Source organism: Colletotrichum abscissum, assembly GCF_030869225.1.
Source record: "Colletotrichum abscissum strain IMI 504890 chromosome Unknown Scaffold_7.1, whole genome shotgun sequence".
In the NCBI taxonomy this organism is placed as follows: Eukaryota; Fungi; Ascomycota; class Sordariomycetes; order Glomerellales; family Glomerellaceae; genus Colletotrichum; species Colletotrichum abscissum.
Window position 1 is genome coordinate 698,369 of NW_026850514.1, and position 27,346 is coordinate 725,714.

The window sequence follows — 27,346 nt, forward strand, 5'->3', positions numbered from 1 at the left end:
AAGAATTTGGGAGTTTATGCCACGCAGAACGCCTAAAGTCCGCTACCACGGAGAGCTTTCGATACACTTATGTCTCCGAACAAATCATCCTAAGTCTCCGAGCGGCCTGGAGTTCGGCCGACCGTGTGGGGCTAATGCGAGCGGCGATTAGAAAAAAAAAAAAGAACATCACGTCTAGATAGAAAGTTTAGCGGAGATGAATGAGATATTCGCTGGCATCGCACAAGAGAGCGAAAGAAGCTTTTCTGTTCATACATCAAGGGTAGGGCAGGAGGATTTCGTCTCAGTCTATACCATCATTCTCGACAGATAACATCGATGATTTCTTTTTCTTGACATTACTACTTGTCATGAGAAATGACAACCGGCAATGGACATATGGAATGGGCTATAGGTGACTTGAACAAACCAGTCTAGAACGAGGTAAAGAGAGCAGTCGATTTACTGAATGAGTGCAAGACCCACGTGTAGAAACACGTGCCAGAATGCTTAATAGGCGCTGATACTATTCCCGGTTCGTGGCACTACTCTGTATACAGTGATTTCCTCCTTATTGGAGCCTGTTTGTGACTCGAGCATCAAAGCCCGCGAACCCGCTGAATCACTGGCTAAAACCATGTAGAAAGAGCAATTTCCAGAAATTTTGTGCTCGGTACTCAAACTTTTCGCTAAAGCAGCATCCTGTTTACCTCCGTAGGGATGAAGCAGTCTAGCACGGTACACGGCATTTCTAGTATCCGTGTCAGGCATAAAGATCATCACTTTAGTTTACGCCCTTATTTGACAACGAATGAGATTACCAAGGCCGCGAGAGAGGCCGCAGGTGTGATATTACAGTTTAATAAGAAACAAGGTCAATATAGTTTCGAGGCCTAGACCAACTTTCGAACTCTCATACACCGTCTAGGGAGGAGCGTGCTAGAAACCAGCAAGAATATCTCACTGATGTTGTCTGGAAGGAAAGTTCAGCTGACTCAATCACTGTAGCTATTGACCAGGCGAAGACATTTAAAGGCCAGCATTCACCTGCAAAAACGGAAATGGTTCATCGCTACAACCTGGTTTTGTATCTCATCACAACAGACATATTTCATTATAGAACCCTCAAGAACTTCTATTTAAAGATTGTTTAACTCCATAGCCGAGCGTCACAATGCGTCTATCAGCCATCTTCCTCGTTGCAGCTCAAGTTGCCACCATCGTTGCACAAGCTTCATGCTTTTGCGAATGCAACCGAACTCCCGATGCCTCTGGCTGCGCCGCACTCCCGCGACCAGCAAGCGGAAACTGCGCCGAGGTGTGCAACCCGCATGGAAGATGCCCGAACTGGGTTACATGTGGCTGAAGTTGTGAGCCATGACAGTAAGCTTTTCCTCTCTCATCGTTTTTGAGCCATGATGTTCAAGCTGCTCGGATGCGCTATTCATTGGGACCTAACAAAAAACCAGAACGTTGTCCAGCTAGCAATTATTGGCTGTAGCACCATCTGTTTGAGTTTGATTTTGATTTGATCAAATCCTACTCGGTTTTGGCTGCTTTAGTTAGTGCGATGCTTGGAGGATGGTGGGGTTTGGCCGATAGCTGTAGCACTCCAAGGTAGTTACCAATCCGTAGTGCCCTACTTTGCCGACGCAAAACAATGACTAGCTGTCTCGAAGATCCCCGTGTTTGGCCTCTACATCATCTACCACTGTCGGCAGCCAAGTTACCGTGACAGTTTACAGTACTTATGATCTTCTCTTTATACTTAGCTGTGGTAAATAAGGCGTAATTGCTGGCCGGCAATTACGGTTCCGTTTTTGTACGACATTAGCTTTGTTCGGCTTGCGATTCGATTGTATGTCGTCCAAGGATTCTGAATTTATAAATCCGATCACTGTAGTATCATTGTCATACTCATTTACACTCATTTATTATGACGTTGAAATTATATGGTTCTGACAAGGCTCCAAGATGCTAGCATTAAAGCTATGAAGACTTGGCATTCTTGTAGCAAGGTATATTTCGACATTGTTTATCGATTTGATCCAAAACTGTGTAAGATTCTCTGACTATTGTCCGGTTGTCTCGTTCTTTTGACGCGGTAGATCTGTCATGAAGTCGACAGCGATGCCCTACCATCTTACTGTGAGAATTTAAGGGCTTGCAATAGACCATGATATGGAAGTCTGGAGACTTTCATCGCGCGCACGATTGGCTAATTATTGCGTCCGTTCCACCCAACGCCTGGCTCATCCCCGGCCACAAACAGTTTTTGCAGAGGACTTCTATCATTGCTCTTCCGGGGTGACCTGCCGCAGGATAATCATAGTAAGAACGCAGCAGCCGGAGGCGTAGTTTATTGTCGTACAGGACGAAAAGCCGGTCCTTAACAAATACCCGGCCCTCTCGTTCTGACAAGCTGGTAACGGGTACCTTCAGTTACAATAAATCTGGCGGTAACCGTTTCCCGTCTTCATTGTCAAGTTTTTCGTAACTTCGTAGTAGAAAGTTTGTTCCCCACCTGCTTCCAGGCGAGATTAGCCAAATATGAAAAGGCCCACGCACCTGAGAACGGTCTTGTTATGGCATCGCAGGACTTACCACGCATGACCTAGCACGGGCCTATTGTAGATGAGTAAGATATGTGTGATACACCCCGTTGTTAGACCCAGAATGGTCTGTCGTTTAGGTAAACTTTAAGCTAAATTTCCAACTCCAGGTCATGAGCAAGTGAGGATTCGTATTAAACCCCGTAAGTAGCAAGCTATTTAAAGTCTCTCATATTAAGCGAAGAAAATACCTAAGCAGGTAGCAGTCTTCTACTAATAAGCCGGGGACCCGGTCTGTCGATCTTTGAGCATGCAATCTTATTCACAGTGTCTTTCCTATTCAATTTTGGTAAAGAAAGTAATTAGGAAGAGAACCAGAATCGCAATGGAATTTTGAGAAGACCTTTAAAGAACAGTAAGTCTCCAACTCCGTCAGGTCATAGGGATTATATTGCTAACATACGGTAGTCTATTCAAGCGTATTAGTGATTAGTTTTGGAAAAGTTTGAGACTCTCACCACATATTCAACCTCATTTCCTTCGACATTCATAACTTCTCTACACCCCAGGTGGTAGTTATAAGCCTCAAAAATGTTGTGCTCAAAGGCCCTCGCTGTTGTGGGTTTATATGCCACGATTGCGTCAGCAGCGTCTTGCCGGACACAGAGCTACCGAGGCACTGTGTACAAGAAAGGCTCGGCTTCTGAGTGTACTGCATTGGCGAACGCTGTCTGTCAGGCTGGCCAGAGTCAGGAAAAGCTGCGATACAGTTACGATGGGGATAATTACAATGAGGGTAACGGATGCGCAATCGCAGTAGGTGCCCACAGAGCCCCAAATACCTCAGACCATTCTGACGAAGCTTTAGGTTACATGCTGCACAAGGTAGCGCAGCCTTTCGCTGTGCCCAAGAACAGTTGTTTGATGCTCCACGAAGAGCGAGACCTACGCAACTAAGCTATTGACTATTATGTCCAACTTTGAGTTGACATCGAGCGATCTCTCGAGGGTCGAAGGCAGCAAGAGACATAGAGGCGCCAAAGTCCATAAAGAGTATGAGCAATATAGACACAGTTCAGAAGGATGAATATGATGCGGATGAAGGTGGTACAGGCAGAAAAAGCAATTCTAGTCATGTCGGCCGCACGTCGCGGCGGCCCGCTGTACAAATGTAGTCCTCTCGCCGTGAGGCACATCTAAAGTTACACGTGCATGTGCTCTAAGTTTGGTCCAACCCAAGTGACGAGGGATGCCCGACTCCCTCGCTTTTCTCGGCAGGCTTATCACCCCTGAGTTGATGCGATGGGTCCTCTCATGTATAGAACAAGTTTCGAAAACTTCCACCCCGGATTCGCCTCACATCAGCCCTCGCGTACAGGGGCTTGGAACTGAGATAGGGCTAAAGTTACCTTGAATGAGATATTCACCACATACCCACTTGTTGCTTGCCTATACCGCCATTTGCTTACCTGCTTCCAGGAAAGACACTTGCCCAGTCGAACTCAAGAGCTAGGCTGCGTCATCGTCTTACCTTCGGTGGTACCTTCGTCTTTCGCTTGCAAAAAGTATCAAGGCAATGCATGACACAAGTTCTGTCTTGTTGGATTGAAGCATAGATCCGTAGATATTCAAGACACGGTCGATGAATTTCGAAGAGTGATAAACCTGAGCGTTCATCTTAGATTTTGGGTGGACTACCGAAGGCATCTTCCCAGTTCACATTGCCATCATTTGAGACAAAGTCAACGCACTGACGAAAGCACGCACAAGATCCACCGGGAATTTTCAGACGGCAGCACGCGTCAACTTGCATGACAGGCGTAGTCCGCGTAAATGTAGTGCTGGGTAGGTAGTTCAGGAAATCGGATGACACCGATGCTGGGCCTATCCCTCGTCTCAGCAACTTTCTCGTTGGCATGACAGTATATATCGGTACTGGCTTGCCTAATGACCACCCTGGACATTGGATGAAACCTATGTAACATACTGCCATACAAAAGTCAATTTCCCAACTCAAGGCTACTCCAGACTGGATCTATTATCCTGGATTCGCAAAACCTCATTCCAAGCTCTTGTAAAAGATATCCCGCAAGACATTTATCCACGATCTTCAAAATTTTCTCAGTTTCTTTTTCCATAACGAACCGAATATTGAAGCTTAAAACCATGAACCTAGCATGGCTCCGCCCAATCCTGACACACCCCTTGAATCAGGACCCGAGTTCCATTAAGCTTGGTTTTAGAGCTGAGTTTCGCAGGGAATCCGCGGGTGGGCCTGCTCTGTGAATGGGCTTACTACCCCGTATTATCCAGAACGGAGTACTCCTTTCGGAGTAAGCGATACTACCTGGCAAAACAGCTGAGGACTTCAGCCAAGATGTTTAGGAGCTGAGACTTTTGCAGATCATAGCCAAGCTGATGGTCAATAGGATCAACTCAAGTACTATAAATGTAGATAGGAGTTGCTCACTTCATAGTTTTTGTCTCAATTCAAACCATCACAACTCAACCGCATTTGTCGTGTGCTTCTTGCCTACTTAGATCTTATAATTCCCAATTCAAATCTGCTGCGCAGAAATCTTCGATTACACAATTTCCGTTCACACCACTTCGATAATGCGTTTCTCAGCCATCATCTTCACCCTCTTCTCCGCCGGCGTCCTCGCTCAAAATGGGTAAGTCCAGGCTGATCATGTTGTTCCTCTTGAGATGAATTCTCTTGCTAATCAAGTATTCGAATTAAAGATGCGGCTTCCCGGATGGACCTGATTGCCAATCCCTCGGCAAAGGCGCCAACGGACTGGAGCAATTCGCAGACCCCGATGGCTGCTGCTTGCTACCCCTCCGTTGTGGCAATGGCGATGGCGGCGAGAGATGCGAGCGTGTAAGCGGTGCTAGTGCTGGCGGCGCGACGAACGGCAACAATGGCAACACTGGCAATACTGGTAACACTGGCACTGGGAGGAACGGAAGGAACAGAAACAACAACAACAACGCCAACAAGAAGAGGCGCATTTAGGTCCCATAATAAACTGTTTACATGGATATTATACATGCGATGATATACGAAAGTTGGCCACTGATACTTGGTGAATCAAAACATAGAATCAGTGAGATGCTGAGCAATATCAAAGTTCCTCATGGCCTTCTTGCGATGTTACTGAGTGTGCAAATGATCAAATATCATAAAAAGATCTAAAAGTCCGAATAATCACTTCGGGCTTGGCTGTAGAATAGAGGTTGAACTTGAAGCAAGAGAGGTGGATACGAACCTTTAGGAAGGCGCCTTGGCCTGGGGGGGAGAGGGGTGTCCAGCTGTGTTCTAGAAAATTCTGAGACAAAAGGGATACAGGGCGGCTCGGCTGCCTTCAATCCATGACTTGTAGACAAGCTCATAGATGGCATTCCCTTCCTCATCGAGATTTAGTTCAAACAGTCAATCAACTAGGAAACGCATGGTACTTAAGCTCAATCAAGCTCCTTACTATCATAGCTGCCCTTATCAGTGTCTCTCTATTTGTCATTGTATATATGTTCTTTGGAGAATGTATCAGACGATCTAGCGATATAGGGCATTCAAAGTAGAAAAAATAGTGACAGCGATGGTCTGGTGGAAGCAACGATGAGGAAGAAAAAGGCGGCAGCCTGTAGGGAAGGAGCGAGAATAAACGAAGTACGGGTGGTGCCTTCCAAGGCAAACATTTCCGTGCCCTCTTTTCACCTCCCTCCCAACGCTCGCAGATTTTTCTTCCCACCCACCAAACCGTTTAACTTACCTGCCTCCTACCACCCATCTGAGGATCCGGCTCACCTTCTGTTATCATCTCCCCCACCTTTAGGCCTCATCTCGCAACAGGCCTCACCTCAGAAGAGTCGGTCTAAAGTACTTTCCCAGCTTCACTCCCTCTTCTTTACACATGATGAACGTCGCTTCAATGGACCTCGCGTCGATGGACCTTGCTTCGATGGACCTCGCTTCGATGGATGATGCTTCCATCTCGCGTTTTCTCCGAAGCCACCTGCGGGGACCGATACCTGGTAGCATATCCGGCCCTAACCCGGTGGCCGTGGCTATGAAGCCCGTATTCTCTCGAATGCTGGAGAAATACTTGAGTCGGACAGACTCCCAAGGGTACATCCCACCAATCCAGATACTACTGCACTTGATGGATGACTGAGACTGAACAGAAATCCCGACCCCGCCAACCTAGCCGCCATACCCGTGATGCAAGCATTGCAGGAAGCTTTCTTGAGCCGAGAAGGGCGCTGGTAAATATCACGCCGATTTTCATGGACGTACTTGAAAGATTACTGACATCAAAATAGCAAGCCCTCCATGCTAGATCTCGATCAACTCCATCGAAGATTGACGACGTACCCAGCTCATCTCCCGGACAGCGACTACCTCAAAGACCTCGACCAGAAGATCGTCTTGGTGCAACAAATCAATCAGCTGTGTAGAAATTTTCATACGGATGTCTCGATGAAGGAGCTCCACTTAGACAAGGCTTCGTTCTGGTCTACGTTGATGACCATGGACTTGGAGAGATTGAAGGAAGTTCGACGCGACCTGGATGATATGACCAGCGCCAAAGCCAAGAGGCTTCTACTCACTGATTTTCCGGTATGGGCCATGGCAACGCCAATGCTTCTCCGTTCTTGTAAGGTACGCCCCAATCCGCTGCGATCTAGTTTACTAATCCTTTGCTCAGTTATACGAGGGTATGCGAAAGAGCCTTCCAGGAAGTATTCTCCGGCCAAGCAGCTGAGGAACACGTCCGAAATCAAACATGTGAGTCTCAGATGCCCCTCAACAGGTATTGGTGAAAGTAGAGAGGCAAAATTGACAACCTTCACACATAAGGTTCTCCGACACAACAGCAACCGCTGCATCATCACAAAGCTACGAGCCGACGTCTATAATGTGATACACATCATTCCACCTGATCTATTGAGATCGAGAGCTCAGTTAATCAAGTCACTGAAGGGGATGAGATCCTGGTATACAGATGAACGCATTGACGCGCTTCTGAAGAAGCTTACGTCGGAGTCTTGCCACGAAAACATCATCAACACTCGTCGTAACATGATCTGCATACACCTCCAAATGGGCACGCTCTGGTACATGGGAGAGTTCATGCTGAAACCGATGGGTCGCCCAGTTCAGGTGGTTATTCCAGTTCCGGCAGAAGATCCGGCTGAAGAACCTCAAATGAAGACCGTATGGGTCTTGACGTTGATCTTCCATTGGCTTCGGAAGACGGAGTTCCCAGACATGCAGCAAACCATACCTTTCGACACTGATCCCCGCCAGCACTTCGAGGACCTTGATCCCCATGACTTTGGAGCCGTAGATTACAGCACTGCTCATTCTATGGTCGGCGGAGATATCATCCGGATCTTCGCCTACGATGAGAAGGACTTGCCTGACTGTGACCTTTTGGATCTGCGGGCGAACCTGTATACGGCATTCTCACTAGCTGCTGCTGTGGACCCGAGAGCCTACAAGTTTGAAGGCGATGGCGACGATGAAGGCTACAACCCAGAAGACGACTTTGATCAGGAAATAGCTACTACAGCTCGCATGCGGATGCAGATGAAGAGGGACGAATCATCGTCGAACCCACGCCGCCGCAACACACCTTCGGCGGCTGCCGACATACCGTCCCATGTTCCCCAAGATTCGAAACAAGTTGAGGATGCAGCGGTGAGCCTCAATGAAGATGCAAAAGAGGATACGGCCAAGAGCGACAAGATGGTTGACGGGATTCAATCCTCTACTGCCGAGAAGGAGGAACAGGCCGAATCTTCGCCCCGTAAGCCGAGCATCATCGACACTCTCAACAAGATACGGCACAGAATGGGTGATGTCTTACGAACATTCCATAAAGTCCTCCTGCGTCGACGAGAGGAGCGGGCGGACAAGAGTGGTTCAAAGTGACCGCTCATCGTACAAAAACTTGTTCTATTGGTCCCCTGCGCCAGCATACTGAATTCCGTTCTCTACTTCTATTGTTAAGGCAAATCACAATTTGATTTCTCATTACACGGCTTTTACTTCTTCTGCTCTAGGTACAATTCGTATTCATAACTGGAAAAGAGGAAGGGAGCAACACCCTTGAGGTCGTTCTCGAACAGAGGCATGCTGGCATAGTACTAGAAAGAAGGATCAGAACTGAGGGCCATTCAATGTATTCATAGCACGGAATGATACTTTCACATACCTCAAACGTGCCGTTGGAGCTCAAGCTGCCCGTCTGCACAGTCCATCCCCAGACGAGAGCATTATCGCTCTTGCGCGTCTCGGAGAACGTGTCCGTCATCAACTTGTAACCGCTAAGTGCAGACCTGAGATAGCTGTCGCCTTGTATATAGCCCAGGCGAAGACTCTTGAGAAGTCCATACACAAACATGGCGGACCCAGAGCTCTCAATGTAATTTCCCCACTGGCCTTCGGTACCAGGCGTCATGACGAGCCACCACCCCTTCGTCTTCTCATCCTGCGCAGCCACAACGGCGTCCGAGACGTGCTGCAGATACCCAACCAGACGCTCGCGGGCCGGATGGTCCAGGGGGAAAAGCTCAAGAGTGTCGACGAGGGCCATGACGTACCACCCAACAGCGCGTCCCCATACGTTAGGCGAGGCGCCCGTCTCCGGGTCGGCCCAGATGGCCTTCTTACTCCAGTCAAAGCCGTGAAGCGGCAGGCCGTTTGTCGCGTTACCCAGGATCGTACCCGCGGTGACGAGGTCGAACTGCAGCGCGATATCGTCCCACGCGGTGGTGTTATCCGGCTCGAACTCGGCGGTCCAGCGGGCGTAGAAGACGTCTAGCATGTAAATGCCGTCGAGCCACATCTGGTCAATGTAGACGGGATAGCGATGGTAGAAGCCGCCGTCCGGGGAGCGGCCTGTGCGGTCGATTTGGTGACGAAGGGTCTGCGCGGCGGTCTTGTAGATTTCGTCGCCGGTGGCGTTGTAGATGTCGAGGAAGGTGTGACCGAAGCGGATATCGTCGATGGAGTTGCTGTTGTTGTAGAGAAGGATCTCGCCGTCTTGGGAAGGGTAGAGGAGGATGTCTGTGGCGTGCTTGACGTAGTCGTAGTATCGCTGGTCGCCGGTCCGCTCGTAGGCGCGCAAGACACCGGAGTAGAAAGCTGAGATCGTGTAGGCGTAGGTTGGCTCTACGCCGTGCTTGATTTGGGAGTCGGCCATCCATGTGAGGTACCGGGGCCCGCCGTCGAGTTTGCCGGGGTTCAGCTTCTCGTCGGGAGCAATGGCGAACCAGCCGTTGGGGAGGGATATTGCTGCGGAGGAGAGGGCGGCGCTGGCGAGCGCGGTGGCTGCGAGTGAGGTTATCTTCATGTTGACTACTACTTGACTGCTGCTCAGCTAGAAGTCTGAGGCTATCGACGAGTCAATAACTTGGAGGATGAAGATCGAGCCGAAGAGGGTAGTATACTATCATGGCATCCCCCAAGGTTGACTATTTATACAAAAGCCTGTCTCTCAATGAGAACACCACCAAGCTCAAGAGATCTCGTGAAGTTCTGCCATCTTCAAGGTTCCCCTCACTCTGACTCCGTCCAAGATCGGCCAAGAGCTGGCCAATTTGACTGAGTCGTTGTGGTTTCATTCCATCTGCAGCTCTGCTTATCCGATGCGTGAATGTGAGCATAGAGTAACAGCTTGGAAGCCACTCTTGGCATCTGATCAACCCAAGAAAGCGAGGCATGATGCCAGACCGCGGACCAAAGAAAGTAGGTAGTTGGTTCGAAGCTCAGCAGCTTGACGGAAAAGCAGAGCTCTCTAATATTGCGGGGCCAAGGGGTACCTGCTCAATTCACCTTGAAGTTTGCGGGGAGGGTCGGGAGGAGAGACCGGCCGGAGCGGGGAAGCCCAGTAGTCTGCCCTTATGCTTAATTCCACACCAGGGAACCCCCTTACAGGACATTTTCTAAGTAGCCTGGGACGAACTGAATTTTATAGTTATTTCACCCGAAATCCGGTTGTCATCTGCATCCATAGATCGAGACCAAGATGCTTACTCTCTAAGTAATCCCCGATCTGTACCTATCTACAAGCTCTCGTACATTCGTGCCTTAGTAAGGCTTCCTCACAACGCTCCGTGTGCCGGAGCGGTAGTAGTCAGCCGGGAATATGTCGAATATTTCCTATCGGCTCCTTCCCAGTTGTCCAGGCTGCATGCAGGATGTCGTCGTTTCTTTGGAAACTCGGCACTCGTGTTCTCCAAATTGCCGATAAGTTTATACACCAATCAGAAGGACGACTGGTGATGTAGCTGCCCTGGCATATTTAGAATGCGAATCAGAAGAACTCGATTCCTTCGGCGGTCGTTAAACCGGTTGGCCTGCTTCGATGCTTGGCGTTTTCTCCATTGTCAGAAGGCGGTGACGCCTGCTCATGTTGCAGTATCAGCATCGCCATTTTGCCAAGCCCTATCACGCCGTGACTTTTCCGTTCACAAGCCAAGCGCTTTTCCGCACAATCGGAAGGCCGCGATGATCTTTCCTTCCTCTTTTCTTTCTATAATAAGTCAAGTCCCTCTTCTCAATTTGCGCAAGACAGCTGCGAAGCCGACATTTTGGCATAATTTGTGACAGCCGGCTGTTGATCTTTTAATTGCATATAAGACAAGGTAGCTAACCACCTTGCAAGTTACCTGGCTTGATACCTCATGCTCACTATTACCCGAAAACTATCTCGTAAGAAGTGACACCAATCATGTGTATAATTGAAGTTGCTTGAAGAAAAACCTCAGCAGTAATTCATCGTCACTTTGTTCTGTTCTTTCAATGTTTCCCTCATCATGGCTTATTGTGTTCATGCAGCCGGGAGTCTGGTTTGGCGCAGTTCTCATCAAGCCTGCCGAGCCCGGACCCGTCATCTCCCTCGAATATTATGGAGTGCGATGATAAGGTCAGTCTATCATGCGTACCTCAGGGTAACAAGTAGTTAACGTGATAACTTGTTAGCAACTATCGACGGCCTTTCGTATTCTATCGATGTTCTTATTTCCTCTGTTTCTCCAAGGTGCTGTGATATATCAGGCGTGAATTGCTACCAACAGTTGACGGCGTCGTTTCTGCTAGACGAGCATAGCCGCGAGAGAACACGTAAAGAGCTGGTTCGAGACAAAAAAGAAGAAGAAAACAGAGTCTTGATGGTGATAGTAACAGAGATTGAGGTAGTGAGGATGTGTTGAGCAATGTATTGCTCCGGCATCCACCTAGATAGACGGGGTGAAGAAAGATTAGTGACGAGGATCATTGATCTTGGAAAAGTACGGAATCAACTCTTCCAACTACACGACATGCACCTCTACGTACATATCTCTCATACATTAGCAAATAGCTCACCATCCATCTTTGTTTATTTACCCATATGCCTCTCACCTCATCATCGTGACCGCGGAAGTTGGCGTGTTTCGATGCCTGGGCGTTGACTCAAAGCCGCTAAATCTTGACTCAATCGTGGTTCAGCGGGTCCTTCTACCCGTCCGATCCAGCGCCGGTGCGAGCGGGACGCCCCATACGAATTTCAACGAAGATTACCGAGAACGGGCAAATCTCAAGCTACGGGATGGGGGTGGGATAAGGGTCCGTCCACCACAAACTTCCTAAAAAGCCTCATTCTCAACCTTAGAGCTCCACCTCACCAATCACGTCAACTATCTTCAACTTCACTCATTTCTCTCTCAGCTTTCAACATCCAACCAACGTGAAGCTCAACAACGCTGCCCTAGACACCAGCAGACCACCACCCCATACGAGGTGTACTTTGACTTACCCAGAGACGAGATCATCAAACTAAACCAACAGGCATCATCTCTCACCTCAACACACAATGGCGGACTCACGAAAAATCCACCAACCAATCCACCCCTCCGTCCGCTCCAAACTCGACCCGGAGTACGTCGCCCTCCACGACTCCATCATCCAGTACATGGAGCCCTCCGAGGCCAAGCCCTGGGACCCGGCCTCGCGGTCCGCGCCGAACCCGCTCGCGCACACCACGCAGAAGCTCTCGCCCGTCGGCAAGCAGTGGGACGAGGATATCCCCGGCGAGGAGATCCAGGTGCGGGTCTTCGTCCCCGAGGGAAATCAGCCTGAAGGCGGCTGGCCGTGCTTGGTCTGGCTTCACGGCGGCGGGTGGGTGAATGGGGGGTTGGATAGCGAGAATGGCTTCCTGACGCATGTTTGTAAATGTTAGTCATCTCTTTCTCCCCTATTTCCCTCTCCGTATGAGATCTTCATATAGAGATGAAGGTTTTGGAAAACATGACACAAGTAGTGTTGATAGAGTATCGAAACAGATGTAAAGTGCGTCGTCGTCACGATAAACTACCGCCACGCCCCGGAACACGCCTACCCAGCCGCCGTCGACGACTGCCTCACAGGCCTGAAATGGCTCTACGAACCCTCCAACGCCTCCCGTCTAGGCATCAACACATCCCTCGTCACAATCGGCGGCCTCTCAGCGTTTGTCCCCCCTTCTTGAATTCTACACCTTTCACCCTTCACCATGAACCTCTCCCCCTTCACTTCCCTTCCCCCCTTCCAAGCCAATTTCTATGCTAACACACACCCAGAGGCGGCAACCTCGCCGCGATCCTAACAATGAACCTCACCCTCTCCCCCACCCCCATCTCCCCGCCCCCCGTCTCCCAACTCCTAATCTGCCCCGTGATCGACTCAACCGCCACCCCCTCAACAGGCTGGTCCGCGACCCGCCACGTCCCCTGGCTGACGCCCACCCGCATGGGCTGGTACCAAGACCTCTACTTCTCCCGCGGCGAGCAGGACAAGAAGGAGTGGCGGGCGTCCCCGTGCTTCGCGCCGCGCGAGCTGCTGGCCGAGAGCCCCAGGACGTGGCTCGCCGTCGCGGGCGTGGATCTGTTGACGACGGAGGGGTTGGCGTACGCTCGGCTGTTGAGGGAGAACGGGGTCGAGGTCGAGAGCGCGGTGTATGAGGGGGCGACGCATTCTGTGCTTGTGCTTGCTGGGTATGTTTTCTCTTCGACGAGTTTGGTTTTTTTTTTTTTTTTTTTTTACTTTCGGTTGATTTGCTCGCTGCTTGCTTGGGCGAGGGCTGATATGCTGACTTTTTTTTATCTTCTAGTGTGCACCAGATTAGCAGGAAACTCGTCCATGACGCGTGTGCTGTCTTGGCAAAGGGCTTCGGGACCTCGTACGATCCTGCGGCGGCTCCTATTCTTTCCCAAGAGGAGTAGACTATGTCCCGAAAGGGTAACAGGGGGAAGAACCGAACGGAACGGCTGGTACTTGAGATGATTCATCAGTCGTGAAGATGTTGTCCTAGACTCATAGATGGCGGGGTCCTAAAGTATTAAAACGGGAAGATGGAGACTAGCACAAAAAGGTAGCAATGAAGAAGCATAAAAGTGGTATTTGTCTTTTTACATCGTAATTACAAACCATGTAACCGTCAATTACTGGAGAAGAACCGTGAACGATCTCTTGCCAGGTCTGAAAATACATAGTTGACGTTGAAGACGACCTAGTCTATTTTCCTAGAAAGCGTCTTTGTATATTATGCTCAGGGGTGAAAGGAAAAGGGGATAAAGACCGCCTCGAGCAGCCAATGTTCTAGAACATACCCATCACGACGCCGTAAGAAGTTTCTGCAACTCGGCAAAACGCACCGGCTTGGGCAAAAACACATCAAACCCAGACGTCTCAGCATCCCTCCTCGCATCCGCGCTCGCCAGCCCCGTCAGCGCCACCACCGTCGTGGCCTGCAACCTATGTTCCCTCTCGTACTCGCGTATCCTCTTTGTCGCCTCGAACCCGTTCATGATCGGCATGCTGATATCCATCAAGACAAAATCGAACCTTCGCCGCTTACTCGCGCTCGCCTCAATGGACGAGCTCGACGCCTCGATGAAGCGATCAAGCGCCTCCTGCCCGTTCTCGGCCTGCTCGTACGTAAAGCCGCACTTCTTCATGAACATGACGAGGAGCTTGAGGTTGATCTGGTTGTCGTCTACCAGGAGAACGTGCAGCGTCACGTTCTTCTGTCCCACGAGGACGGGCTGGCCGCCGTTGAGGGCCGGGGAGAGGGCCATAGCGCCCAGGGGTTTGATGAGGGGTTGTACGCCCATGGCGGGTTCGAGTTGTTCTGGTCTAGCTTGCTGATGGAGTGGGGTGCCGACCCGTTCGACTTGGCGGATCTCGTTGGTGCCGGGGGTGGTGCCGTCGGGGGCGAGCGGTATCGGGGCCAGCAGCCCGGATGAGTTGCGTGCCGTTGCTTGGGTCCTCTCCAGCTCTTCTACCCGCTTGAGACAGTGGCTAAATACTTTGGACAGTTTTCGCGGGCCGCATCTGCATTCATTAGTTAGCCATCGACACGGATTTGAAGATATCCAGGAGTTGTTTGCTTACGGCTGCGGTATCACCTCGACGATTTCTGAAAAGTCCAATAAGAGCTTGCTGTGGTCCTGGAGAATGTTGACTGCTTCTTCTGCCGTCGGGCACACAATGATAAAGGGTGCCTTCTTCTGACTCGGCGATCTCCGCGAATTCTCCCTGAAGCGCTTCTCCAGCACCTCCACCGAGGGAGGCTCAGAGTAGAGGTACATATCGGCATCCGGTGGCTCGCTGGGGTTTTCCTTAACAACCTTCATCTTGAACCACTCGGAGCACGTCTCCGTGAGAATCTGGTTCAGCTTCGCGGCGTATTTCGTCATGGGCGGTGCGTCAGGAGTACGCTCTTCCTCAAGGAGGACAATCTTCATCCCCCTTGTTTCGTCGACGACGCTGCGCATCGCCTCATCCGGTTCACGGGGGTCCTCCGTTTCGTCGGATGCCGATGTAAAGCTGAGGTGTACGTCGAACTCGGTGCCTCTGTCTTGCTCGGACCTGACTTCGAGGCTTCCCCGCAACGAGTCAACAATCTGCTTGACGATGCTAAGACCTAGGCCCGTGCCGGGCTGAAAGGAATCCTCCTGGCTGAAGGGGAGGAACAGTCGGGTTTGCTGGAACTCCTCAGACATGCCCTTACCAGAGTCCGCCACGCGTATCATGGCGTCAATCTTTGCTCCCTCAGACCTCGCCTGACCGGTCAAAGAAACCAGAACGTAGCCCTGTGTCGTGTACTTCAGGGCGTTCCCGAACAAGTTCATGATAATCCGCCGGAGGGCACCTGGCTGCGCTTTGACCAGCCATGGTATCTTCGGGTCGACGTCTAGCAATATTGACACAGGACCCTTGGCCCCCGGCGCTTGGAAGTTGCCTACTGACCTCACATTATTCGTCTCCTTGACACTAATGCTGGGCTTGGGTCCATCCAGGGAGCCCGCACCGACGAGCTTCTTGAAGGCGTGGCCCGCGGCAATGGCGTCGACCACTTCTTCCACGAGAACAGCGAGATCCACAACGGAGGACATGCTCAAGCTTTCGAGCGAGTCCGATGTGATGGCCGCCGGCCTACTCTGGTTCTGCTTAGCGCGCCGTCTCATCTGTGCCCGCCCGAGCCTGTTGATCTTGCTGTAGTCGAGAACATGGTTGAGCGTGTCGAGCAGCGTCTTTCCACAGGTGGCGATGGAGCTGATGAGGCCCGATTGATACGCGTCTGTGCTGGTATCTTGCAGAAGCTCGGCGGATCCGAGGATGCCATGGAGGGGACTGCGGAGTTCGTGGCTCATGCTCGCGATAAAGGTCGTCTTGGCCGCCTCGTTCTTTTGGCTGTTGATGCGGCCAACTTGGGTCATGATACTGTTGCTGAAGGCTCGGAGGTACGAGAGGTCCTGGTCGAGATTCATCATGCGGCCGGTGACGGAGGTCCAGAGGAAACACCCGCCGGCTAACCTGTCCTCACCGTAGTCGAACAGTGGTACAAAGACCACTGTCTTGGCTCCGGGTATTTTTTTGAGGAGTTCTTCGTGAACCATTTTGACCTTTCGCCGTCTGCCTTCGGATTTGTCAGGCGGCGCTGCCCCGTCGACGCCCATCGTCTCCCTGTCACTAGCACTGTCGTCGCCAGATGACACCCCAAGTCCGGCTTCGGTGAAGGAAAAGGTCTTGCCCATGGGGAACATGGAAAAGTACTTTTCAAGAATGCCGAGTGAAAGCGCCGGGCCCTGCTCGATGCGCGCGCGCGCACGCTCATCAGCCACGGAGAAGCTCAAAATCTTGCAGGGCCTGGCGGAGGGCGAGGTGTCAGAGTCGGAGCTATCCAGCCCAGAGCCTGATGTGGCGGGTCGTGTGACATCCTCCTCGTCCGACGACTGATTCCTGCCCGACCTTGATTGGCTTCCGGGAGTAGCAGTCGTTGCCGTGGCTCCAAAGAAGGCTACGCCGTCAGCCAGCGTCGAGTGACGAAGGACGTCCGCTGCGCGGTTGAAGAGTTTCGACAGGCCGTCGGCCCTCGGTTGGTATGCCTTCTTGGGCGATGGCGGGTTCTCGGTGCTGGGCCCCTGAGGTTCCGTAGTATCGCTTTGCTGACGAGACGCTGATGACTCTCGAGACCGGACGAGTGCTTCGGCGTTGCGGAAGTACGAATTCGATCTGGGCATCGGCCGTCGCGTCGAGATGAGCGGCATATCCGGTGGCCGTACCGTCGAGGGGCTCCTCGGTATGTCGTCCTTGACAGGATTTGAATCTTCGTTCATGGTAGAACATCCCTCGATAAACGTCGCCAGTCCTCGCACTATCCGCTCGCCCTTGAACCTATCCACGCGATCCCGGGCCCACTCCAAATGTTCCATAACCGTTTGCGCGACGCCCTGCATGAACCGAATTTCCTCCGCCGTGAGTCCATCATGAGGTCGTTCGTCGGAGACGGCAAAGGAGCCAATCTTGTGGCCGCTGCGTGAGATGATGGGCACGCCAGCGTAGAAGCGTACGCCGGGTTCCGAGAGCACATAGGGGCGCTGCGCGAATCGAGGGTCGAGGCGGCAGTCATTGACGATGAGTCCGGTCGCCGTATACGGGCGGCCCTTGGGGTCTAAACCTGTGCAAGTATTCACCATTGAGTGTTCGCAAACGGCATCGGGACGAGAAAGAATGGTGGCGCCGACTATGGAAATCACAAATGTCAGCATAGGACCTCCCAAAACGATCCGCCCCCTCCTTCCCGCATGTCTGAGCCCGACAATGCACACTGAAAATAAGATTCGAGCATGAGGCCAGCATTTGTAAAGAAGACTGTCGACATGCTGCGACGGCGGATAGCTTCGGAGGCGAACCGCAACCGCAGCCGCGGCCGGGACTGAGTGATGTGATGTCCCGAATAGAGAGGCCTACGTACGCCACAGTTCATCATCAACATTCGTCTCATCGGCGTCGTTCAAACCACTACTGTTTGAATCCTGCAGGTGCTCAAAGTCTCCAAGTTGAACGCTACGGGTACCCTCGGCAAGAATGGTCTGGGTGGTGGTATCGATCAGCGAGACCATGGCACGCTTGACGTCGAGCTTCAGCACGGCGAGCTGAGCAAAGGCGGTGAGGGCCTTGTCGGCCGAGGCCTTTGGCTTGTAGCCGTTGCCATGTAAGTCCGGGGCGGCGATGCTATCGACATTGAGGGCGACGTTGAAGGAGGAACCTTGGGCGACCTGCCAGCTCTGGAGATATCGCTGGACCTCCCGCTCGCGTTGGGCCTCGGACATTTGAATGCGGGAAAGAAAATACACACACGCGGATGCGCGCACAGCAGCAGCAGCAGCACACCGCACAGGGGTGGCGGGTGCGGTTCTCTGCGGGAGCGTGTGTGTGTGAGGTGAGCCGGGTTTGGCGAGGGAGTTAGAAGGAAAGCGAGTGAGAATTGAGAGTAAGAACGAGGATGAGAATGAGCGTCAGTGGGCAGTGGGTGTGAGGCTGAGAGTGAGAGGAGCGTAGCCGTGCTTCGATGTCGAGGGGTCGCAAGCAGGGGGGGAGCGGCGGTGTTGGCGGCTTTCGTGCCTAGGCCTGCCTCTCTATGTCTCTCTCCTCAGATTTCAGATTTGTTCTGCGTCTTTTTTTTTCCCCTCTCTTTCTTCCGAGGCTTTGTTGCTTAGGTTGGTTTCTCTTTTTTTTTCCTGTCCAAAGGGGCCTTTCGGAGTGACAGTCCGGCGGGGAGCGACAACACTACGCTCGTGGACTTCGCGTGGCCACGGGGTGCATTTGGAGAAGGGGGAGGGGCATGGAAGGAATGCGGAAAGGCGGGCAAGTGCGAAGTGTCACCTAAACCATTCCGGGCGTTGCACTTTTCCTATTTCTTCGACTCGCTCTCTGTTGGCGGCGGCGGCGGTGACGGCTGGGCGGTAACTGTTAGGCTGGTGGCAAACGCAACAAGGAATGGTGGAAAGGGCAGAAAAAAAAAAGAATGGAAGATGCCCCCCCCCCCCCCCCCCCAAAAAAAAAAAAAAAAAAAAAAACAAAAAAAAAAAAACAAAAAATTTTTGTGTTGCCCTAAACACCCAACCAAGAGGGAGGGGGGGTGGGGGGAGGGGGGGGGGGGCTCCTTTCTCCTCCCACAAAAACGTCACCACAACCCCCCCCCCCCCCCCAAAAAAAAAGATGCCGCAAATGGATACCGAAGGAAAACACATCCATTTGTTGTGGTACACCATACACAGCCCATAGGGTGGCAGGAGGTTGGCAGTAGGTGGGCGAGGCTCTCTTTCCAACCAAAGAGAATCTGACATCATACCCCTCCTCTTTCCCCCTTCCAGATTCACTCAAGATCCACCCGTCAGTCTCTTCTTGGGGCCTTCTCCCACGTTCTAGAGCGGCCTATGAAACGCGTCCACAGCCAAAGGAAAAAAAAAAAAGAGACCAATGGAATGACTCGGTCGGACGTTTTTCTCCTCTTGTCAATAAGGTACCCAGGTAGCGTTCAACCGATCCCGATCTCTGTCGGCTGTCAGGATCGAATTTTCGAACTTTTCCACTTTGGCTCATCGCCCGATTGCCTGCCGCGTTGCCGCTCCCCAAGCTTTACTTTTTTCAAGTAAACAAAACTCACAATTGCCACGACAACATGATGCCCAGCATCTACAAACTCATACTCTCAAAATCGTCACCTTCTTCCGTGTAGACTACCTATACATACATGAGGCAGTTGTTCTCTGGCCGGCAACCGCATACCTTAAACAAATTGCAGACTCTTCAACGGCTACCGCGGATCATGTCCGAAATGATTTCGGCAGATACTGACTCAGCGACGTCACCGACTGATTCACAACCCCTTTCCCCGGCAAAACGTCGCGCTTGCACTTACTGATTTCAAATCGGCTCCGAGTCAAGCGGTTCCCAGAGCATGTTATCGTGTGTTTAGTCTTTCCGCTCTCTCTTGCCTTGTGACCCGCGGTCAACTGCGGTTGAAATGCCATGGAAACCCCCAGACTTCATTTCTCCAATTCCTATCGGCCGAACAAAAGAAAAAAAAAGAAAAAAGAGACAAGAGGCGCAAAAAATGGAGAAAACATTCCAAAAAGCCATGAGACTAAAAATAGCGCCGAACTTTCTTCACCTCCAATTCCGTTCTAGAGGAATCTAATACCGTCAAGCGTCCCACGCCCTTGGGACATCCCGCTTCCGGCCATACATAGTCGCCTCCACCCCGAGTCTCTCTTAAGAACCTGTGTCGAATCAAGATTTCAAATGTTGTCTGTCATAGCGCATGTTTTTGAACCCTACGCTTCGCTGTGAACACTGATTTGGATAATAGGAGGGGAAGGGGCGAATTTTCAAAGGAACATCTAGTGAAATGACACATTCTCCCCGCTTCAGAGATCTAGTAGTCCACACAGCCCTCAAAGACGCAATGTTGATTAATGGTCTACTGGCAAGACATCACGTGCAACATGTTAAGAATTCCCTTTGGATCCATACGAGAAATCATCTGGCGGTTCGACATTGGCGGAGTACTTCGACTATGCTTGAGTATGCTTCAGTATACATGAACGAACCATGTACGTATTCTTCATTCCGCAAACACGACAAGCGTGCTTTGCGACGGAGCTATGGTACATCTAGCAAGACGACACAAACCCATCAACGCCAAACTACTCGCTCAAAGCCGACAAAATGGAAGCCTTCATTGGACTTGCCCGTCCGCCTCCCTCCTCACCGTCCCTTCTTTGCAGGCGGTGGGAATCGATCCGTGTCCTAACCGAACTTGATCCCAGAGGACGGGTTCCAGGTGCCTCCTTGCGGCGGCTGGCTTGCCGGGCCCTGGCCTTGTGTTGATCCGCCAGGAGGTGCTGGTGCACCTGGCTGAGCTCCGAACTTGATGCCCATATCCGGCTGCCACATGTTCGACATTGCCGCCGCGGGTCTCGGGTGCTGGGGCTCGACAGTCGACCCGGCCCATGACTGAATATGTGCCTCAGCGGGAGAGTGAACCTCGTGCCGCGACGGTGGCTGCTGCTGCTGGGCTGTTGTGCTGGGGACGACGCTGGCGCTAAAGTAGGATTGGGGCCGCGGGTCGTAGTTTGAGCCGGTCGGGGAGTGGACCGGGGATCGGTTCAGGTTCAGTGAATTGAGCGGCGGCATGCTGACCTCCCTATAAACTAGTTAGTACGGTGAGCTGATACGCAGAGGGTTTATTCCTTACTCCTCAAGACTCTTGGCGTCCATCCGCCGCTCTGCAGCCCAGGCCTTGACAGGATCGCGAAAGTTCTGGCCCACGACCTTGCTCAAGTCATTGTAGAACTTGCGACCGACGTCCACGTTGTTGACGATTTCTTTGTACTTGTAGTAGGCATTGTCAAGCTTCTGAAGTGCCAGCTCCCGCTCGCGACTACCACTCGACATATTCTTCTTTTGGCTCTCAAACTCTCGGTTGACTCTCTGCACCTCAGTCATGAGGCGCTCTTGCTCGTCTTCTTCCTTGGCCACCGCTTCGATCTCAGAGTCATAAAGCTTGTCAAGACGCTTCTCGAAAAAGTCCTCAAAGTGGGCCGGGACAATTGCTGTTGTCGGGTATGTTCTCTCGAGTCGTGCAGCTTCTTTCAGGATATCCGGCTTGATGTCGTCCGTCCTCGCCTTCTCCCGCAGCACCTCAGCCTTTTTTCTCCTTTTGGACTCGAGTCGCAGGACATCATTATAAGCCCCCCGAAGCCTACCTATTACCGGCTTCAGGTGCTCTGGGATGTCCATGCGCCTGGATGAAGGCACATAGTCCATGATGGCTCGATCGGATCCAGAGAGCATCTCGAGCAAGTCCTGTACCTCCTTGTACTTCTCTCGAACGACCGCATCACTGCTGGTACTGCTCGCAAAGTAGCCTTCGATCTCGGCTACTTGAGCCCAGAACTGGCCTCCCTGGGGGTCGCTGCGACTTTCCGGTCTTGACCATCTGTCTGTGCCGTACTTCCGTCTCATTCGGTTGTCCTCCTCCTCTTCGGCTGCCAGTATCGCTTTACCTTCGTTGAAGATGGCGATGTCGGCAGTCCGTAACTTATCGATATCCGAGAAGGCCCGTTGAATCCTTCCTATAGCATCTGCCTGCCGTATTTCCTCCGCGTGGTGGACCAAACTGTGAGGCAGACCAAGCGGTTTCTCAAGTGCCTGCAGCGAACCCGGGAGATTGATGGAGCTGAGCATGGCATGAAGCTTTTCTGTCTGCGTTTCCATCTGACCAATAATGTTTTCGTTGACTATGCGATCGCGCAGTTGCTCGTAAATAGTGATGGCGGCGTGAACGGAGAACGGAACTAGTTTTGTGAAAAGTGCTGGACCGAACTCGGCCTGATCCCCGACGTAGTCAAACGGGTTGGCTACTTGCGGAGGCACTCTAGCGACTGCCATATTGGCTCTGTCAAGAATTTTGAGCTCCGACTTTGGCGGTACAGGTTCTTCACGAGTTAGCTTTGCGACCTCTGTTTACTAGATTTCGGTACTTACGAAGGTAGATAACGTCATTGTCCTTCTCTGCCCTTTTGAGATCTTCTTCAACCTTTCGTTTCAGACCATTAAGATCCTCGAGCACCGCCTTATTAAGGTAGCCACCCCGACTCTCCTTCAAGCCCTCGTTGACACAGCTCACAGCGTCCTGCAAGCGAGCAACCTCTTCGCCATATTTCCTCTTCTCGAGACAATCGCATGCGGCCCGGTATTGCGCGGCACCAGCGAAGTGGTGGTGCTTTGCGCTCATGTGGTGGATCCAAGCAGAGCTGATCGCCTCGCTCTTCATAGCAGCCTCCCCCGCCGAGTTGTAGAGATCGGAGACACGAGCCGCCAGCCTAGCAATGATGGCATCCTTGTACCCGTCCATGACTGCCTTTTGCCAAAAACACTCTTGCGACTGTGCCAGGAGCAGTTGGGACAGAGACTCGAGGGTGTTGGCGTCCATGTCTTCGGGCGGGTCAGACATGCGCAGTTCGGGCAGGACTTCCTTCAGCATATGTTCTAGTACTCCAGACGCCGAGGCAAAGTGGCCCGCGGCCGTCTTGAGACCTTCCGTACCAGATCTTGATTGCGCGACCGCAAGTTGGGAGTAGAGGGAGGCCAAGTTGTAGAGAATGTTCATGAGTTCGTATTTGAGGTTGTTTCGCACCATCGGTCGTTCAGTGTTGTAACCCAATGCTGGGTACCAGGTAAACTCAGCCCCGATCTGTTCTCAATCTGCGTTAGTGATCTTACCATCTCTCTCTGGTTTGGGTGGAAATTGCTAGACGTACGTCGATCGGGAACTTGCCCCCGATCCACACGAGCTGTCCCGCATAGGCCTGCAGCTTTTTCACGCCGCTAGGGTGCGGTTCCCTCACGTTGACCGCATCTCGTCGTAGGGCGTCGATGACCTCGAGGTCCTGACGAAACATGTCCGGGTGTTGGTCATACTTGGTGTTGATGTACTGTCGTATCGTCGACGAGAGCGAGAGCTGTGTGGACTTGCGGAACGGCAACGACAGAATATTCGAAATGCTGGCCATGACGAGAAAGTTAGGAGAGACACTGGTGTGTATAAAGGCAATACTCACGTCGCCATGGTGGAAGAGTGCCTCTCGGGGCTTAGGGGACGTCGTTGTAGAACCTCGAGCTAGGCGCGGTATGTCGCGAGCCTCATGACTTCATTGCTCGAGGCATGGAAAGGAAGCAGCGCTGGAACTGACGTTGGCGGGGCACGAGTGCATTGTGGCGCGAGCCTGCCTCAGGTGGGGGCGGGGCGTGGCTGAGACAAATCAGTTTGGTGCCTGACGACCGTTATTGACTGAGGCCTGAGATATCAGGCCCAGAATGAGCAGTTCGTCCCATCTCGAGCATCTCTCAGCCGATGGCGATCCGACTCCAAGGCACAGATTCTCAAGAACTAAGGTACCGAAGGTTGTAAAATCAAGTTTGCAATTGTTGAATATTTCGTAGCATTGGTATACACCTGTTCTGGAACTCTACATAGGCACCGATGTTTGCCTTTCCTTGCACCAAAATCAAACCATACCAGGTGGTTGACCTCCAAAAAGGACACCCAACGTCCTTATCATGACTCCAAACGTCCGGCCTGTCACAGGTCTATGTGCCGATTGCGCGATCCGTCGACGCAATCCATCTATGTGCAATGCAATGCCGCAGTGATAGAAAAGAAAGAAAAGTTGGTAAGCGTTTGCCAGCATGCTGTCAATGTAGAAAAAATGCCCCGTATCATACTCAAACGCCGAAGCTCAATGCGAGCTGTATGCCGAAGTCGAGATGCGAGTCGAATCGAAGAAGAGTGTTGTTGTGTTTTAATGAGGGTATCACGGTCAGCGGATTATAATTATGATCCTGTCCAGGGGTGTTGTCGTAATTGTAGGTAGGTGCCCTGGGCAATGCAACCTGTCGTTCTTTGTCGGCCAGATTGACTTTTTTGCTGCCGTCTGAATCGAAACGGGCCCGTGCCATTTCAGCTGAAGGGCAGCTATTGCGAACAGGCCGGGGTGTCCTGGGTTGAACAAATGCGTGAAATGAGCTGCGAATGGGCTTTGATCCATCCTTGAGCTTTTTTTGCAATGCCAAAATCACCCTAACCCATCATATCATGAGGCGAGAGGTTATTGGGAATGCCTCTGGTCGTATCGTATCGTCGTGCTCGGCAGTTCCGAGGGCACTTCATGTTGAAGGAATCCAGACGAGCTCAATGACACCGTCAATCTTGCTCATCGGCTCGCCATCCTCCTCAACCCACCGCTCATCATCCTTCCGACGAGTGTACACCTGAAGTACGGATCCATCCTCCTGTACATGGGCCTCTTGCAATTCCCAAGCAATCTTGCGACCGGTCTTGTGCAAAGATCTGCGCTGGGGGCCGAACATGTAGTCCAAGTTCCAGCCAATGTCATCCGGAGCAGGAGTGAAGGTGCGTTCCATCTGATCCAAGTTGAAGTCGATACCTTGGGGGTAGTGGGCAACGCTGAATCCGTTGGCGATGATGAAGTCGTCAGCAGTAATGAAACGCTGGTAGGCGCAATCCTCTCCACAAGCGTGTCCGACCTTGGCAGACTGGAGGGGCTTGGCGTAATGCCAACCGCCGCCCTTGTAATGGTGCAAGCTCAAGGGCTTGATACCAGACTCGTAGAAGCCGGCTGGGTCGCCGTACAAGTCCAATTGCCAAAGCTCCCAAATATTGGTCAGACGAACCTCGGTATTTTCGTAGATACACTTGCGGAGAAGGATATCGCCCTGAGGACCCCAGCCTGAGTTGGCCTCCTTGATCTTGGTCTCCGTCTTGCAAGACTCGTAGAGCTGGTTAATGGCAGCCGCGAGAGGGACGCTGAGGAAGACACCAGCACCGCCGAAAGCCTGAGAGCCGTGGCGGTGAATGGCGTTGACGTCCTCGGAAAGGGTTCCGATGTAGAGAGGGTCGAGGTGGTCGAAGGTAGCAAACTTGTCAATCAGACCGTGCATGCTGGGGAAGAAGGTGTCATCGTCACAAGTGACGAGCCACTTTCTGGTCTTTCTCTCAGGGTGGTTGTACAGATAAGGCACCAGGGTAAGGTAGCGAACAGCCATCTCCATGGAGGGGTCGGAGTGGGCGACGTCGGCGTCAATTCCAACCCTCTTGAGCCTGTCGCTGGCGTCCTTCAACTCAGCGTCGCTAGCGTCAAGAAGCAACAGCAAAAGCTTGCCGCCATTGGACTTTCCGTTGCTGTCGGTAAGCCAGTGAGCCCATTCCTTAATCGGGCTTGTCTTAGGGTCATTGAAACGCTTGTAGGTAGTAGAAACAGCGAACATGAAGTCGGAGGCGTTGACGGTGGAGGGGTAGGAAGACTGTGTGACGGGGACATCCAGGGGCTCGTGGCACTCCTCAGGGGCGTACGACTTTGTGATGTCGACAGTCTTGAACTTCTTGGGGAGGAACTCCTGATCCAAAACAGTGTAACCCTTGCGCTGAATGGGCTTGCGACTGAACCTGACGTAGCGCTTGAAGTAGTGAATCTTCTCGGAAAGGCCGTACTTGTCCTTGAGGGTCTTGATGTGGTCGGTGTTGATATCGCAGTTCATGACGTGGCTTGAGGAGGGAGCGGGCTCGGCGGGGATCTTTTCGGAAAGCGACGAGGAACCGTGCGACTTGACGGGGTCCAGGGGCTGCTGATGCGTGATTGATGATTTGACACCGGCGCCCGTCTTCATAATGCGGCCGCGAACGTCGATGGCATCGTTCCTGAGGGTGAGGGCCATGACGATGAGGACGACGACTGCAAAAAGCAGCGTTCTCGTAAGTGGGTTACGCATGCTGCAGACGCGATGCGGATTGGGCAGCTTAGCTCCCATTGTCCGAATAAAAACTTCTAGTTGTTTTTCGTCCAGCTTGACGGTTGTGAGTGGGTGTCGTCCTTGAGAGGCGGGGAAAGGTGAGGTATACACAATCGCTGGTGAGAGCAGCCAAGAGAAGCCCACCAAGCTATACTCTGGATGATGGAGAGAGAATAATGGCGGCAGCAGGAGTTCGGACGATGTAGCTCCACGGGCCCAGAGGTGTCAAAACGGTCGGAAAAAGGCGTCAGGGCGAGAACCGCATAGGAAAGACGTAAACGTAGGTACTAAAGATAGTGACTAGCAGTGCTGTTATTGTTGCTGAGCGAGTGACACGATCATAGGACCGGCAAGTGATCGGGAAGACGTTGACGACGACAATGACGAGTGAGATGTGTGGTCGGGAGCGGGATCGGAATCTCTGCCGCTAGGAAACGAAGACGCAGACAGACAGACTGGCGATCCAGATTTCGTCGTGAGCTGGAGAGACGAAGAAGGAGGAAAGGAGTAGGAGGGGAAGGGTGGGAGATGAGGGAAGAAGAGGTAGAAGAGGTCTGGAAGAAGGAAAAGAGGGTCTTGGCGGATAGGTAGTGCTGCGTAGGGGAAGCAAAGGCGTACGAATAACGCGCCGATGTGAACGGGAGGCCAGGCTAGGGCAATTAGGAGAAAGACAGGTCCCAGTTTGCAAGGACCTCGAAGACGTATTCGTGGATAGCAGCGAAGAAGAGGAGACTCCGGTACGGCGTAGAGTGATGGACGGGGGATGGTGGGAAGTTCCCAGGGTAGGCTGTCAGGGGGTGTGGGAATTGGAATGGGAGAGTGATGGAGCTAGGGAAAAGAGCAGGGGGCATGTGGATGAACCAAGTGCGCGATCCTCGAGGGTACTTGGAGGGGAAGAGAGAGACTGTGTGGCAGTATTTCGTACCTACGGATATGAAGTGTGGAAAGGGAAAAGGTGGACACTAGCAGACTAGGAATACACTGAAAGGGACGAGGGAAAAAAAGAAGGAAGCAGAAAGGGCAGTCTGTTTCTGTAGGGAGCTGTGGAAGAGAGACAGGTAATCAGTCGCCCACGTCCAAGGGGAAAATAGGTACCAATACTATCATACTCTGTCAGCTA

General features: G+C 52.0%; 9 protein-coding genes across 9 annotated transcripts; 5 read left to right on the forward strand and 4 right to left on the reverse strand.

Annotated features, from left to right (window-relative positions):
* Positions 1-1,153: 1,153 nt before the first annotated feature.
* Positions 1,154-1,859, forward strand: CABS01_03742 (uncharacterized protein; the record flags this gene model as incomplete). The annotated part of the gene is made up of 3 exons (XM_060537114.1): positions 1,154-1,297; positions 1,481-1,596; positions 1,814-1,859. 3 exons carry the CDS (start codon positions 1,154-1,156, stop codon positions 1,857-1,859), a joined length of 306 nt encoding a protein of 101 aa, XP_060391372.1.
* A 1,263-nt stretch (positions 1,860-3,122) lies between these two features.
* Positions 3,123-3,420, forward strand: CABS01_03743 (uncharacterized protein; the record flags this gene model as incomplete). Its single annotated transcript, XM_060537115.1, has 2 exons — positions 3,123-3,347; positions 3,400-3,420. 2 exons carry the CDS (start codon positions 3,123-3,125, stop codon positions 3,418-3,420), a joined length of 246 nt encoding a protein of 81 aa, XP_060391373.1.
* Positions 3,421-5,147: 1,727 nt separating this feature from the next.
* Positions 5,148-5,550, forward strand: CABS01_03744 (uncharacterized protein; the record flags this gene model as incomplete). Its single annotated transcript, XM_060537116.1, has 2 exons — positions 5,148-5,206; positions 5,277-5,550. 2 exons carry the CDS (start codon positions 5,148-5,150, stop codon positions 5,548-5,550), a joined length of 333 nt encoding a protein of 110 aa, XP_060391374.1.
* A 901-nt stretch (positions 5,551-6,451) lies between these two features.
* CABS01_03745 (uncharacterized protein) lies at positions 6,452-8,472 on the forward strand (the record flags this gene model as incomplete). The annotated part of the gene is made up of 5 exons (XM_060537117.1): positions 6,452-6,663; positions 6,720-6,800; positions 6,858-7,192; positions 7,244-7,323; positions 7,396-8,472. The coding sequence occupies 5 exons, from the start codon at positions 6,452-6,454 to the stop codon at positions 8,470-8,472; spliced, it is 1,785 nt and encodes a 594-aa protein (XP_060391375.1).
* A 113-nt stretch (positions 8,473-8,585) lies between these two features.
* Positions 8,586-9,895, reverse strand: CABS01_03746 (cell wall glycosyl hydrolase YteR; the record flags this gene model as incomplete). Its single annotated transcript, XM_060537118.1, has 2 exons — positions 8,586-8,687; positions 8,756-9,895. The coding sequence occupies 2 exons, from the start codon at positions 9,893-9,895 to the stop codon at positions 8,586-8,588; spliced, it is 1,242 nt and encodes a 413-aa protein (XP_060391376.1).
* Positions 9,896-12,397: 2,502 nt separating this feature from the next.
* Positions 12,398-13,784, forward strand: CABS01_03747 (uncharacterized protein; the record flags this gene model as incomplete). Its single annotated transcript, XM_060537119.1, has 4 exons — positions 12,398-12,758; positions 12,867-13,032; positions 13,143-13,556; positions 13,673-13,784. The coding sequence occupies 4 exons, from the start codon at positions 12,398-12,400 to the stop codon at positions 13,782-13,784; spliced, it is 1,053 nt and encodes a 350-aa protein (XP_060391377.1).
* Positions 13,785-14,174: 390 nt separating this feature from the next.
* On the reverse strand, positions 14,175-18,179 carry CABS01_03748 (hsp90-like protein; the record flags this gene model as incomplete). Its single annotated transcript, XM_060537120.1, has 3 exons — positions 14,175-14,895; positions 14,956-17,590; positions 17,822-18,179. 3 exons carry the CDS (start codon positions 18,177-18,179, stop codon positions 14,175-14,177), a joined length of 3,714 nt encoding a protein of 1,237 aa, XP_060391378.1.
* Positions 18,180-20,661: 2,482 nt separating this feature from the next.
* Positions 20,662-23,429, reverse strand: CABS01_03749 (BRO1-like domain-containing protein; the record flags this gene model as incomplete). The annotated part of the gene is made up of 4 exons (XM_060537121.1): positions 20,662-21,058; positions 21,110-22,352; positions 22,402-23,110; positions 23,178-23,429. The coding sequence occupies 4 exons, from the start codon at positions 23,427-23,429 to the stop codon at positions 20,662-20,664; spliced, it is 2,601 nt and encodes an 866-aa protein (XP_060391379.1).
* A 1,153-nt stretch (positions 23,430-24,582) lies between these two features.
* CABS01_03750 (uncharacterized protein) lies at positions 24,583-26,205 on the reverse strand (the record flags this gene model as incomplete). Its single annotated transcript, XM_060537122.1, has 1 exon — positions 24,583-26,205. One exon carries the CDS (start codon positions 26,203-26,205, stop codon positions 24,583-24,585), a length of 1,623 nt encoding a protein of 540 aa, XP_060391380.1.
* Positions 26,206-27,346: the final 1,141 nt, after the last annotated feature.